The sequence below is a fragment of the Melospiza georgiana genome, chromosome 6 (assembly GCF_028018845.1).
Source record: "Melospiza georgiana isolate bMelGeo1 chromosome 6, bMelGeo1.pri, whole genome shotgun sequence".
NCBI lineage: Eukaryota > Metazoa > Chordata > Aves > Passeriformes > Passerellidae > Melospiza > Melospiza georgiana.
Genome location: NC_080435.1, coordinates 41539290 through 41555196, shown reverse-complemented (window position 1 = coordinate 41555196; position 15907 = coordinate 41539290). Strand labels below are relative to the sequence as shown.

The following is a 15907-nucleotide window of genomic DNA, read 5'->3' as shown; positions in this document are numbered from 1 at the left end:
ACACTAGACTATGCAGAAAAAAGTACTGCAAGAAGTACATGCCAGCTGCTAACAGTTAGAGGGCGAAATCTATCTTCACCTCAGAAAGGGAATTTCCCTGCTGCCCATCAGAACATTTTTTGTACTGATGATGTTGGAGATAGCTGCTCTGAAGCAGAGGATGGCGTACTGAAGAGATTAGCAGCCCAGTCTAGGATAGCAAATCCTGTGTTTACATCAGGGTAAGGTCAATTTGTGGAGGGAGCTGAAAAGGAAACCCAAAATCATTACATAGTATTGGTTTGGGAGAAGGTAGGAGACCCCTGTCACTCTCCTCCACTTATCAACTTGGGCTGCTTGCTCTCCAAAGTGTGCTGCAGGGAATAGTAGGAAAGATCCTCTTATCTCCTCTGGAAGTCACACAGTCGAAAAGAAGCTTGCTCCCCCTCAAATTCTGAGTTACTTGCAGGAAATGTAATTGTCCAAGGCCAGCAGACAAAGGCAGTGCAGTGGCTGAGCCCCCTGTGCTCAGTAAGGCAGCAGGCTGCAGCTCCAGCAGCGCTTCTCAGAAGCAGCTGAGCAGAGAGAGAGGCCGCACTTGCTCAGCTTCACCGGTGCCCTGCTCTGCCCCGCTGTGAGGCCTCCGATTTTGCCTCCAGCTCCCAGCACTGGCTCCTACGGTCTCCCTGCATGCAGCACAAACCTCCTCTGCCTCTGGAAAGGGTCCTGTGATTAATCTCACTTATTACCTCGGCAAAGGAACAGCGCGGCGGCCGCCAGCCAAGTCCGACTCAACAGCGTCTGGGGAGCCGAGCTGCGGGGCCAGGCCTCAGACTGTCTGGGCCAGTCACGAGCTCTGCGCCTTCCCTCCCTGCAGCCTCCACACACACAGAGCCAAGGCCTAGCTGTGGGAAGCTGGGATCCTTGAGGACTCTGCCAACCCATGGTGCTCAGGCCCAGAGCCATTTCCAAGCAGGATGGAGAGCAATTGGCCCTGACAATTTTCCTTAGTGTGACCAATATATATAGAGAAAAAAAAACCAAGGTGAGCCATGTATTTCTGAAGTTTAAGTCAGACAATTCACTTCCACACTTAACAAGTTGTCACTGGTGACCCTGGGAGACACGCACAGGGAAAAAAATACCAAAAACAAACCAACTAAAGGTAAAAGGTTATTAAGGCAGGAAATACAGGCACAAATATGCATGGATGCACAGGGAGAAGAACATGCACAAACTGGAAACAGACTTGTAAAAATGTACAGCTACCCAGGTAGTAGTTCTATTTTTCACCTGCCCTCCTCAAACCTCTTCTGAGCAGGAAGTAATAAACCCCAAATTCAGGGCTCTCAGAAATGCTGCCTCTCTCGTGGCCCACAGGTAGAATCAGCATGACAGAGACACTGAGGCAATGCAGATTACAGAAAAATCACAGAACCCACCCTGAATTACTTCTCTACCTCAAATAAAAGAAATCAAATTAATTCAGGCATTAAGGTAAAGGGAAAAGAGAAGAAGCACTGTGGGGATCAAGGAACAGACATGTGGCTATGCTAGCAGAGGGCTGGAGAGTCAGGGCTGTTGGGCTGCTGCTGCTCTGGCACACCTGTAGTGCTTAGCCAGGGAGGTGTTAAGGTCACTGCAGTTTGCTCAGACTGAACTGAGGACCTACTGTTTAACCCTCAGTGCCTGCTGCTTTATCCCTTCATATCCTCCACAGGCAGCAGCATAGGAGAGCCTCCAAATCACCTTACACCTAGATGCTGTGCAAACAAATAGGCCCTGAGCACTTGCAAATGCAGCACTGGAGAGCAGTCAGGTAGTCTCCACTTCGCAAGAAACTGCAGGGAGCTTGAAAAAACTATTTTGAAGAGAATAAAGTTACCATCAAGCCAGAACAACAAGGCAACACATACGTTACATAGAGAAGATATTTATTCTTATAAAAACTTGGTGCTAGCTACCAACATCCCAGGAAATTTTCTTGTCCTTACTTCTAGCTGCAAGCTCATACATAATTAACCGTCTCCCACAGCCTCAACTGCAACACCCATGCTGCTTCTGCCATGCTAAGCCCACCCTAGTCTAGGGTCAAGAGTCTTGCAAAAAGCAAGACTGTCCCATCAAGTGCTCACCCTTCTATCCTTGTAAGGATCAACCTGCACATCTTTTGTCTATTTCAGTCTCCCTTTTCTTATTGCTCTTCAGAGCCTGTCTAGTCAGGGTCCAAGCACAATTTTTTATTTCACATTCCACAGCTCCAAAATTTAAAATAAAAACTAAGGAAACAACAAAGCCACTTTCACCTTCCCTGCATGTCAAACACAGCCAGCTGCCCCTCTGACGCAAAGGACTGAGACCAGTGAACCACAATTAGCTGCTGACTGCTGTCTGGCGTCTTTCTGACAAAACTCAAAGATTCAGTGAAACTACAGAAGCCAAATAGACCAGCTCAGAGAAAACCCTCCAAAGAGACCTGGGATTCTTCCTCATAAGTCCAGAGGATATATACTGGGTGTGATCAGAGCATCTCAAACCTAGAACACATAGTACATGTAACCCCTAGCAGTAAAAGAAACTGGCATGAAGCAACAGCAAGCACTAGGTGGGGAATCAGAATAGAAAGTACCCACTACCCAGCCAAGGCTAAGGAAGGCCAGCAATTGAAAGGAGGGTCCTGATTTGGGAGACTGTTTTTGTCAATTGGAATGTGCAAGTGAGCAGAGTGTACAATCATTTTGCTGTAGAATTTTTGGGATGTAAATTGATACATATTTTCTATTAGAGCAGGCACAGGAAGCTTTTTAAGTAGTACTGGATTTCCTGCACCTACATTGTTGATCTGTACATGAGCAGTAAATATATGCAATGCAACCAGAAGCATCTGAGATGATAAAAGTCTAGACAGCATTTTCTGGTTTTTCCACCTATTCTATACTTCTAGGAAGGAAAAATAAAAACAAAAATAGCCAAAGCAGAGATTGTTTGAGAACCTGGACATACAGCAAGTACATGTACATGCACCTACCCTGTGAGGCCCTGAGAGTCGCTGCTATTACTATCACTGAGAGTGATACCAGAGTAAATGATACTTAAAACCTCCTTACATCAGCAAATTGAAAAAGCATGTGTTTATATAAATTTAAACCAGATTAGACAAGTCTACCAACAAAACATTTCTTGATGAACCTGAGCACCTTGGCAGAAATTATGAGCTAAAAAGTATTTCAGACATGTCAAGCAAGGAAAAGAGGAGAATCCCTTTTCTCTGACTGCAGTGGCCCTTCACAGGCTCTGTAATATAAATTCAACTGCCATTCTACCCTCTGACAGATTACAAGGAAGCTTGCCTGCCTTCCCCAACCAAATTAGATAAGTCTGTCAGAAAATCCAAGGAAAAAAAATATGCTGAGCAGTTTGGAAGTGTGAGGTCAGCCTTCAGGTTTGGGAGAGATGTTATGAATGAGTAGGAAGCTAATAAAACAGATCTGAGAACACACTGACCATTTCACTGCTGAATTCTTGCCAATTTACTGCCCCTTTGAGATGAACACGAGCAAGGATGGTTGCTGCTGAATACAAGGTGCCCACTGAAAACACAGAAATCTGTACCAGTTAGAAAGAAATTTTTTCTTGCTAGTTTTGGTCCAGGTCTTAAAGATTTTGTGACCTGCAGAGCCCAAGTAATTCTTGGAGACAAAAATCCATTGTCCTTTTCAAATACAAATGAAACAGCAGCTGCAAATTCCAAAGCCAGAAACCTCCACCTACTGTCCTCACAATTTGGGATTACACAGCTATTTGCTAACAGATACTTCAAAGCCAGTTTATGTTCTGAATCAACAAGTTTCATTCTGTCAAACACCTGAGTTTTTACCTTTATTATGAAACCAAGAATGCTTTCAGAAAAATGCTTTTTCAAGAGCAGCTCTAGATTTGGCATAATTTCATTGATATACAGAGGGCAACAAGGCAGGTATGCAGCAAACGTGGCAGAGGCTGACTGTCCCATCACAGCAGTCAGAAGTAAGGCCACATACAATTTGGAATATTTCACTTGTGCAGCCCTGCAGGCTTCTTTGTCTGAGGTGCAGCAACAGGCTAGGCCATCATTTGAGTGGAAACAGTGCCAATGATTATGGAAAGTGGCAAAAAAACCCCTCAAAATGCACAGCAGTGCAGATGTATAAAACAACATTTTAACATACCTAGAACTGCCCTCTGTCTCTGTATTGCAAACCCAAGACCTCCTTTGCCTTTTGGCAAGCAGACTACTAGTTCAGCACCTTATCTCATGCAACACAAAGGAATCAACAAAAGAAAGGATAACTTCTTTTGAGATACATTTAGGTAAGCTACTACTGTGAGAGTGGGAATTAAGGGGGAAGATGATTTGTCTAAAAGAATAGCCTGAATCCTACAGCTTTGCGAGCATCTTCTAACCAACCTCAGCAGCACAGAGCCATTCAAAAACCGAGTGGGGACTGCACTTCAGAGACAGATGCTTGACCTGGAGTTAAGTGCAAGCCAGATAAGAGACCCATTCACAGAACAATTCCATCCTTGCTGAATTCTGCAACCCATAGACAACAATCTCAATCTCAAAACAGGAAGCTTTTCTTCAGTCATCCCGTGCTGAGCACAGGCTGACACCCATCAGATGACCCTCTATGAATTGCTTGCTCCAATGTAACAAATCAAGCAGCAAAAAAGGCACTTACAATACAAGACAGTCATCCCCATATACCATGGCCTTGATATTCCTTTTGGAATTCTCTCATTAAACAGAAGCTCACAGACCAAGAAATCCAGCACTGCCTCAAGAATTTTTTTTCCATTTCCAGATTTACACAAAACTCTTAACCACCAGTATTTTGGCCATTCAATAAAAGCAGCCATGAAGATAATTCAATAGAGAGTCTTAAGACATCTTTCTGACTCTTGTTCTGAGGATAGAAAACAGAGCAACTGAAGTAATGAAAGACTAAATGACTCATAAAAGGTTAGAAGATGGAATCTTCTATCAGTTGTGACTAGAAAATTCTGAAGTATTTTCAGATTGCGGTACAAAATAAAACACAAACTCTAACTAAAGGCACAATTAAACTATGCACACAATGCTAGATGAGGCACCACCCTGGATGTCATTCAGAGTGCAGTTCTAGGCATTAGTGGTGGGGTTTGCAGCTCTGTCTGCGAGCCCATGCAAAGGTGCAAACAGCTGAAAAGGCAATGAAAGCTCTAGGACAGCCTGCATGCTGCTGCTCTTCCAAGGCGTAGGAGGGGAAGGCAATTTACACCTGTTGGATAGGTTCTGTATTTGGACTAGGTAATAGCTTGCCTGGATGGGGTCCAAGAGCAGAATCACCACCACTTCTCTCAATAAGTTTAAACCCCTGAGGCAAACATTGTGCTGGAACAGAAACAGGCCAGGAATTCATTTCTCACATTCCTCTTCTGGAGGCAGGATGAAAAGTAGTGACTGATGAAATAAGAACAATTTTACTTGAGCTTTCCAAATCCCATTACAATCTTTCTATTGAAGGACCCATCTGGGAAAGGATCACCACTCAGATCACATGCCTTCTGCACTGTGTTTCTCCCTCTCTCACTTCTCTCCATCTTCCAGTAGCATTCAGGCACCAGTGATAAAAATCAGTATTTTCATGTACATAGTGCTTTCCAGACCTAAATTCACGTCTTGGAGAAGCTCTGCTTTATTATCTGGTCTTAGAAGACAAAAATGAACACCTAGGAATACAGGCTCAGGACTCAATATTATTTACTGGAATGGCAAAGGAAGAACTCAAATCTCCAGCAGTCCTGAGCCTGTATTCCTGCCTGGTTACTGCAGCAAGTTTGCCTTATTCCTAGCTTCCAAGATTCAGACTCCTGCAAGTAAATCTTGCTGCTCTTTGAATCACAGGGAAAATAGTTTTACCATAGAATCAGTCCTCTGCCCCGATTCCCAGGAGTGTAAAAGTCATAACTATAAATTCCAGTGCCCAAAATTAATATAAGGTATAAAGAAGAGATCCAAAAAAGAAACTCTGATAAACACTGCTCTATCTTTGAACAATCTACACTTGATATTCAAGGAAAAAGCATGAAGATGCTTTAAGGTCTAAGATTTCATTCTGCATATATGTCTCAATGCCAGCAAACCTAAACTTACAGATACAGGGATGGGAAATAATCAAGGAAAAACAGACATTTCCTTCTCATCCACCATGTTCATTTATGCCCTTATTTCACCACGAACATGACAGTTCTGGGAACACAGCTATTTTCACTGGGCTAGTTTTTAGACCTGAGAGAAACCATTACTAAGCCCTAAGAAACAGAATTGTTTAATGCTGGAAAGGATCCTCCTTTTAAGATCCTCAAGTCCAGCTGTTAACCTTAACACTACCAAGTCCACCATTAAAACATGTCCCTAAGTATCACATCTACACATGTATTAAAAACCTTCAGGTGACTCCATCACCTCCCTTAGGTGGCCTGTTCCAATACTTTAGAATCCTTTTGGTGAATAAATTTTTCCTAATATCTAATCTAAACTTCCCCTGATGCAACTTGAGGTCATTTCCTCATGTCCTATAGTTTGTTACTTAGGAGAAGAGACCAACACAACCTTGCTACAACTTCCTTGGAAGGAGTTGTACAGAGCAATATTGTGCCCCCCACTCCCCAAGACTCCTTTCCTCCAGGATAAACAACCTCCCTTAAGCAGCTCCCTCAGCTGCTGCACATTAAGACTTGGGCTCCCAACCCTTCACCAGCTCTGTTGCCCTTCTCTGGACACACCCCTGCATCTGAGCAAGAAGCCAAACACAAATTACAAATGACCAATGAGTGCAGTGCATTGCATTCTTCTCCAAAAAGCTAGAGCAGCAATTTTAACTTACCTGACTGCTGAAGAGACAGATCTTTTGTCATCTCTATGAGTGTCTGACTGAACAGGCCACAGTGACCCTCTTTTTTTGAGTGGTGACCAGTAGCTCTGTGGGGCAGCTGCATTTCCCTTGCTTATAGCTCCACTTGCCAAGTCCAGGTTTGTTAACTAAGGAGGCAAAAAAAAAAAAAAAAGAAACAAAACAAAAACAAACCCAAACAAACTATCAGAGACAATTAAAAGCTAAGAAAAGGGAAAAAAGTATCACTAAGTAAATGGGATAGAGTATGTACTACAAGAAGTGAAATTGCTAGAATATGGAAATACTCAAATGCAAAAGCACTGTGCTAGTTGCACAAAGCAGTGAGCAATGACACCAACATCCACCGTGCCTGAGATGAATTCAGGGGCCAGCATGAAAATTACAGCTCTTTCATCCACAGAAGTACAGAGGAGGAAAAGGACAAAGATGGGGCAAAAATCCCAAAGTAAGAAAGTTCCTGCCATGTGAAAAATAAACTCCACATGCATGGATCAAAAGTGAGAAGCTTATATTACACTGAGCAAAGAACCAGAGTACCTCTCCAGTCAGGGTGAGCTGTGTCAGTATAAGCCAACCACGCACACCTGTCATGTCTCTACCCCTCTTTATACAAACATACAGGCCTAACCCAAAGCATAAGTACTTTGGATATAAAATTCAAACCAAAACTCAACCAAACATTAAAGAAACTGCTCACACAACCACCTACAAATACCATGTTCACACAAGTAAATGCACAAAAATCATGTTAGGTGTACATTTGCAATATCAAGCTCTAAAACCTGGAAGTTTTTAAGCATATAACATGTATTCCATTGTTTCTTTCTATGAGCATTCCTCCTGTGCTGCTTATACTCTTGAAAGATCAAACTCTGCATGTAGACACTATCAGCTGATGTACTGAAGAAATACATAATGCAATGGATCTACTACAGCAGTATAACAGTTTACATTTCAAAAACAAAAAATAACAAAACAATAGAAAAGTTGAAAAGCCAGCTTTGCAAAGGCCTCCCAGTCAGGCTCTGACATACAACTACTTCAAATTACATGATCATATGTTATTTTTTTGGGAACAGCAGAAACATCAGGGCCCGCACAATGCCTAGGATCATAGTCAGGTGAACCTGTATTGGCCCCCTCACTTCTGTAGCAATTGGAAGGCATGTGTCCAATGAAACATAGGACACAAGAGTCTAACAACTAGCCCTGCATCTGCTCCAGATCTCAAAGGGGATGCTTAAGACACTTCAAGTGTGACTTAAGCATAGTTTAACAATGCTTTCCTAACAGAATTGGTGTGCAATTACTCAAACAAGTATGATAGTGGAGCCCTGGAAAAAGTTAAAGATAGAATCTAAAATGTTAAGCTTTGTGCTTTCCCAGATCAACTGCACCTGCATAAGCAGTATGATAAATTTATATAATTGTTAGATATGATGATTGTTTAGTAATTAAATATAATTATTATATAACCATAAGAAGAATAATGAGAAACTATGTTGGAAATTCAGAGGGGGGCTAAATCTATGTATACAATAGAACAATATAAGTTTAATAATTAACATGAAAGTTATATAACGATAGAGTATAAAACATGATCATTTCAGATGTATGGTCAGAATCAGATTTGGGTAATACCCTGATTCCCAAAGCTCTTTAATAAAAAGCACCGCATATAATCCCTACGTGATTATGTGTTTCTGAACGCTAACAAGTACATACCACCTTCACTGCAATACAATATACTCATACTTAAACTGGGCTTGTTCAGGACAACAGACAGTCCTCTCACAGAACTCTGGACCACAAATATTGCCATGGACTACACAGCAGGTAGCCCCTCCATGTGTTTTAGTAGTACAAGGCACCTAAGCATGTTGTAGGTTCAGAAATCCTACTTCAAGTTCTGGAAAGGATTAAATTCTAGTGGCTATACCTAGGATTCTGCCCACTTCTCCAAAAGCAGCCACTTTTACCTCACCCCTTCTCAGGTCTATCCTTTCCCATCCTTGCTCCTCATCTGTGTGTCATTATTATCACAGAGTCAGTCTCAGCTTCTGCATTTCAGCTGTCATTCTCCTTGTTTTCCTCAGAGTTTCATTCTTACAGACCTCCAGCACCAGCTTCCTTACTACATCTGGACCCTGACCCACATTATTTCAGGTCTGGAACTTTCCACAGGAGTGGAAATCCACTTGATCTGTCTTTCCAAACTTCCATTCTTGGTTTCTCACACGTCTTCTATGCTAGTAGCTCTGGTTTTATTACCCTTCCCAGTCCACTCCTCTTGCCAACCTCTTTGTTCATCCAGTCCTTGAATGTGGGCTGCTCACTGGGCCACATTTACCACACTATCACTCCATCCATTTCTGTTCTTCTGTCTGAATGGCTCTCAGTGTCCTCTCCTAAATTATGTCCAGATAGAAATTTCACAGCCTGGCAGAACTCCTACTAATTCTGCAGTCAAGTCAGACAGGTCCTCTGTCCAGCATGGACCAGGTTACTGAAAACACAGGATAACAGAAGCTCGAGCCAAAGTACATTTTAGAGGTGCAAATGCAGAGAAATTCAGTTCAGCATCTTCAGTGTGGAGGGAATCTTCAGGAAGCTGAGAAGGTCTAGCAGGTCTTCCTGAGTACATTACACCTGAAGCTTTTTCAATAGTTACTCTGCAATCAAGTTTCAACAAAATTCTGAATTCCAAATTGCTCTTTCAAAGCATGGGAGATGAAGAGATTTGAAAGAAAAGTTCCACAGATATTAAAATGCACAAAATATTTTTTAATCCAGCCTTGGTTTTGGCTACAATACCTCACCTTGCCTGAAGTGTTCTGAAAACTGAACAATAAGCACAGAAAAAATTAATTCAAATAAGTAAAGTTTCAGATCACTGTAAGCAATTTAAAGACAAGATCTTGAGTGGGGCATTATCAGGCAAGCTATGGGTAGTGTTATTGACCTTATACAGAAAACAATATTAGGTGACATTTTGGTGCCTCTACCTCATCCTTAACGTTGCTGTGTTCCGTAGAATTTAATTAAAATTTAAAGCATCTTCATTGCAGTAACAGAAAGCTTCAAATGAGATTTAGTTCTGATTGTGCCAGGCACTATACAAATACCTAACAATGACAGTTGCTGGTCACAAAGAATTCATTGTCTGAAAAGAAGGAAGAATGGTAAATTATGTAAACACAGAAGGCAACATGGTAAATAAAACAGGTTATATACAATTCTTAGCTTGTCAGCAACAGCGATCACAACGTTGCTAACACATCCAATATGTGAAATGAAAATGACTTCATCTAATTTTCTCTCCTCATTATCTTGATGCCAAGAACCATTTAGTCTGATGAATTACGACCTCAATCCTACTCTATTACTGTGACATGCTTTCCTCTTTAATTATCATTGTATCAATGTATCATCGCTTATTTAAAAGCTATCTTTTTAAGCAGATGAGCAAATAGCTTAGCATGGGTAATAGTGACATTTCACACATTCCAGACAGACAGGTGTTTAAACTACAGAAGGATTAAAAACAGGCAAGGGATTCAGAAAGAGAGAGAGAACACCAGCAAGAATACAAGGTTTATCTGCAGCCAGCCCACCCAGACAGGTGTTACTGCTTGTTACTATGCCATGCTTTGAGACATCTCAGCTGCTATAATTAGCTGGCCAGGATGTTTGGGAGGATTACTGAGGCACCCCCAACACATCTGTGCTCAGCAGTGCCTTCATTTTCTAGTCTTCCTGTGCACCTGATGGAACTGCATTCTTCTTCCCTTTACAGAGGCAAACACTTAGCAGCAAATCAATTGGTACTTTGGTGTAAAAGGTCATGTAGAGCACCTGGACAAAAATATCCATATAGAAAAGCTTGTAGCTTCAGAAATAGCACTAACAGAGCAAAACCAAACAAAAAAATCTCTCCAAAACCAAGGAAGGCTAGTGGGGCTCAACAGAGAAGATGGTTATTGGTGTGGATCTATAAGAATTAAGATGGTTTTCAATTTGAGTTGCAACAAGATGGGCTCAAACTCTCCTGCTTGATAAGACTCCTGGTTCTCATTTGCAGTGATGGACTTGAGAATATTTTTCCTGACATTGACAGTATGACAGGAAACGTGTGTGGCCTACCCTGCACACTTCAAACATGCCAATTTTCAAACTTCTCTTGTCACATCTACACATTCTTTGTGGACCTTGCAAAAGGCAAGACAATATGCACCAAATCTCTCATGAGAGAAGGATTCATAAAGTTTTGTTGCAATTTTTAAACTGATTGGAACAGCAAAGATGTCAGAAGCTGAAAGGACCATGCTGACTGAAGAATACCATAATATAGTAAATCCCCAAAAGCTCACACGGAAGGAAAAGAGCCCACTTGGTATAATTCTATTTATGATACAACATGAAAAATTGGGGGGAGGGGAGAACATATGGGTTGTCACAGCCATGTCAATAGAGACCCCTGTTAGAAACAGTACTTATATGTACTGTTACATTTACTTCAATATAATGCTAATAAGCCAAAAGACAAATTATTGCATAATGCCAAAGTACTTTTCTACTTTTATTTTTATTTTAAAATGTTACAAGGTAGGTTTATGACTGCAATAAACTTGCCAGCAAGAGAGACATAAGCTTAAAAGAACTGATTTCTATGGTCATGCCTTATTCAGAGAAATTTATTTCTGAAAAAAAATTAAGACTGAAAGCAAGGCCACAACACAGAATGATATCCCAAAGTGCTGAATATAGGAGCTGAGGGGTTTGTTTTTGTTAATCTGCTTTTAAAATTCAATATGAAATATGAACTCTCCAAGTACAGATAAGAATAAAACCTTCAGGATAGAATTTGTTTCCAATTAATAGCAGCCTACAGACAAAGATCCATTGTATAGTACTTCTAAGAAATCACAAGCAAGAGTCAGAAAAAGAGTTTACTATCTTTCACTTTTCTGATCCACATTATACTAGTTCTTCAGGAGTTGTCCATTATCATACTCAATCTTTTTTCTACATTAAATTTAGTATTTTCTTTTTTATCTTCTCTAATGGCTGAAATAAGCTAAAGCCATCAATTATAACAATCAGGAAAAAAAACAATAATAATGAGTGCTGCAGATCAGCCTCCATGGTTTAAGGAACAGCCTCCTGAAGTCCTGAATGCTTCTCTTAACTAGTTTCTAGGAGTCAACCAGGCTGAACAGGGACACATCACTAAAAGCTGTCACTCTGCCGCCCTCTTGGCAGGCAGTGAAAAAGTGACTTAAATTTTCATTACCAACATCCTGAACAGCAGATCCAAAGTTGCACTGGTCAACATGTTACAACAAGCAATACACTATAAATTATCTACTTGATCCTCTCCAGTTGGCAGTTCCAGTACTTTTCTGGCAGAAGCCAGTCATATTGCCTAAAAAGTGGTGGAGCTTGGGGATCTACAAAGTCTAAAGATCATTTCTCTTACTTGGAGCCACACTGCATCCTCTGCAGTTTACACATCTCACATTTCCATTTGGGTCTTTCTGACTGGTGAGGAGGAAAAGGGGTCCAGAGCTCAAACAACATTTCACATGTTGCATATAAAAGATATGCTAAAAGAATGCAGTAACCATACACCTACTTCATCTCTTCAAAAAAGCCCTTCAAAATGATACAATTTTCAGAAATGGGAGGAGACAGTTTTCAGCACAACAAACCCCATCAACAAAGGCATACATGAATAAACTGTTTAATGAGACCTTTTTGTTTAAAGAAGGATTGGACAAGATCATGATAAGATACACATAAGATTACTACTCCTCTGCCTTAGGATCAGACAAGAATCCTTAAATTTTGATGAGTCAGGCAGGACAAGATGACACTGTATCATGAGTCCAAAGAGGGAACCATTCCACTTTAAAACTGAAAATGTGCAAAATGTTTCATCATTTGTAGTGTGTTCTCCTTTGCCTTTCAATCTATTTTTACCATATGCTCTGTAAGCATATGTATGCATAAGTTTATCCAGTTTGACTCCTTCACAACCCTGCAGTCAATCCCTAATTCTCCATTTTATTGCTTATTATTCATCCAGCAATGCCAGTGTTATCCAGCAGCTTGCAAATGAAATGTGCTTTTTCTTTCATTATCTGACTTTCATAGTCACAAGTATTTTCACTTGCCAAGCCTTCCTCAAACACAGATACCCCTAAGGCTTTCAAGATCCATGAAATCTTTAACAGAAGGGAAGAGCTAAGAACTTGCCATGTGGAGGGAAAAAAAAAGGAAAGAAATGTTACTGTATTCTTTCAGTTATTTTTCTTCCTTCAGCCTTCAGAGATGACTGAATACTACAACAATATAAATACTCACTGTTAACCTGTCCCCTCCCTAGAGTGTGTTGCTTTTTTCCTAGCTTTACCACAGAGCTCCCAGGTACATCTGGGATCCAGGACAGGCTACCATGACTTGGTCTAACAGCTTACTGGCAGATCTGCCAGTACTACTGGAAGCAGTTCAGCTGCCTTGCCTTCCTTAATGCATTAAGATACAGGAATCCAACAGGCTATCCCAGCATGGGGGGGAAGGAAAAAGAAAAATCACACTATCTTAACGTGCCTCTTAAGAGACAAAGGAAACCCCAAATCACAAATAAGACATACATACACACACAACCACTGTGTGAACAGTGTAACAAAATGTACCACTCCAAATTCCATGAGGAAATCATGTAATACAAACAGATTTTTCTAAAACCACCTTTCTGTTACCCAGAGGCCATCTTGCTGACCACACTCCATATTAAAGCACCTTCATTTCATGTACAGACTTGAATTTGCAGTAACAACTGGCCAGGAGGGAAGAACTGGGGCTAAGAGGCTGGGAAGTGTGAAATCTGTGTGTGCACCAAGGCTGATCTGCCCAAAGAAAGGCCTGTGACATTCCTTCTTTGCTCTCGGAGCTTACCAGCTTACAGGATATACATATGCATACAGAGCACAAGTGTTCCAGTCTCCAGAAAATGTTCCAAACAAAGACCTGCCAAAGACATTCCTGGGAAACCTGACAAACTCGCAAATTCCTTTGTAGTGTCTCCAGCATATGCATTCATTTAACAATGAAAAAAGAAAACTCAAGTTAGTGCTGCTGCTGTGGATGGTTGAACTCCCCCCTCTTCCTTCTGAAAAAGTCAGGCTGTCATTTAGACACACTCTGCCTCAAAACTTCCAGTGGGAGTGATTTTTACAAGGCACAATCCTGCCAAAAGTTTGATGATCAGGGTGTAATCTTTCCCATAACATGAGACCTAGCTGCTCAGCCTGGCCTGTTTGGTGACTATCTGCAGATGTTGCTGCATCATAACAAAACCCTCTGCTTCTATTCCCTGTGGAGCCTCAGAGCTGGAGGAGTTCAACATAAGCACTGCAGAAACTACTGTGATATTTTCACTTCCTACAACCTCTGCTGAGACAACTGGTTACATTACTGATGCTGCTAAATCAGTAGTAATAAAAGTAATTCCAGCTCCTGTGTGAACAGCTTGAGTGAGGAGAAGATGGGGCCCTGCAGCAGTGCAGAAGTGTGTGTGAGAGGAAAGAAAAATACCCCTCAGAGGTGATTTCCTGCTTCTTGCTTCTCTTACTAGTTACAGTAAGATGCCTTTTTACTTTACACTTCCCTTTCTCTCCATCAGTGGGAGTGTAAAAACCAAAGAAACAGTCACATAAGGAAACTAAAACTAAGACTCAGATAAAGTGGGTTGAGTCAACCAAGGGATCATCACTGGAAAAAACCCAAAGGTCTTCAGTGGGGAAAACACCATCACTGAATTTCTGTAAATATTTGCTGCACCCTAAATTTAACAGCTCTTCTTGTGCTGTTCAGGTCTAGACAGGAAAAAGCTGATGCCCACTGGGACCTGTACAGGGTGTTTTGGCAGACTGGCAGTTTGCTGTGTCGAGGACAAAGCAGGTGAAGGTACCACACTGTGTAACTAAAACAGTTAAATGAGGAGTGGTGTGGCTTCCAATATTGCTGTAGCTCATGTTAAGATGAAGCTCACTGTTTTGGGATTCCCATAGCATATACAGGGTTCCTCTGGGATACTGTAAAATGCTCCATTCAATTCTTCCTCACTCCTTCTCCCTGGCCCTAAGGTTTAGTAAACTCACCTGCTTTTTTCTCATTTCTACCTTGTGTCTAAATGAAAAACGTAGAATAAGACAAGTGCCCCATCCTCCACTGGATCTGTCAGCATGTTTGCAGGAATCCTGGCTGCTGGATCTTGGGCACTGACTGGCTGCATAGCGCAGAAGGAGGCAGCTCTGTATAGCCCTTGCCTGGGTGGTCTGATGTTATCCCTGTGATTAAACTCCCCGGCTGCAAGATTTGGAGCTATTCCTGATGATAGCTGGGACCTGAAATCTCTCACTCTCCCACACACACAAAGAGTCAGAGCTCCCATCAGGTTTCCCCTCCTTCTCTTCCTCCTCCTCTTGGTCAAGCTGGCCAACTCAACACATTCTTCAGCTCCCGAGCATTAATAACTACGAAGTACTACAGCCTGCTAGATATCAACTCCAGCTCCCTTCCATCACCAGGCACTGATAGGGACCTCACACAGATACAGCCTTGCAGAAGAATTTTTACCTTACAGCATGCTTCAGAAAGAAGTAGCATGCTGTTTACAAAGAAAAACACTCACATGCATGCAGGAAGCAGCCACCTGGCTCTGGAAGTACACACATGCTGCGTATTTTCATGTCCTCCCTGCAGAAAGTCTTGCAATGCAAACACATGGAAATATTTTATGCTAAACACACATGAAATAAAGACTTCAGATTAAAGCCTGGTATAAAAGGAAAAGTAGATAAGCCTGGATAAGCGTTCATCCATCAAGAAAGGCCAATGGCTTACGCTAGGTACAGGTAAAAAACCCCTCTTAGCTCAGCAGTGCAGAAGTCACAAAGTCAGTGAGATCTCTACATCATAAAATC

At 41.5% G+C, this 15907-nt stretch overlaps 1 protein-coding gene across 3 annotated transcripts in view; it reads right to left on the bottom strand.

Moving 5' to 3' along the window:
* TTLL5 (tubulin tyrosine ligase like 5) overlaps positions 1 to 15907 on the bottom strand; it is a 132495-nt gene that overhangs the window by 51648 nt on the left and 64940 nt on the right. For all 3 annotated transcript variants that reach the window (XR_009114530.1, XM_058025396.1, XM_058025397.1), the window contains one exon: positions 6888 to 7042. Coding sequence is in view for 2 of the 3 variants with exons in the window: in XM_058025396.1 (XP_057881379.1) it covers positions 6888 to 7042 (155 nt within the window). In the remaining variant the exon portion in view is untranslated. The remainder of the gene's footprint in view (positions 1 to 6887; positions 7043 to 15907) is intronic.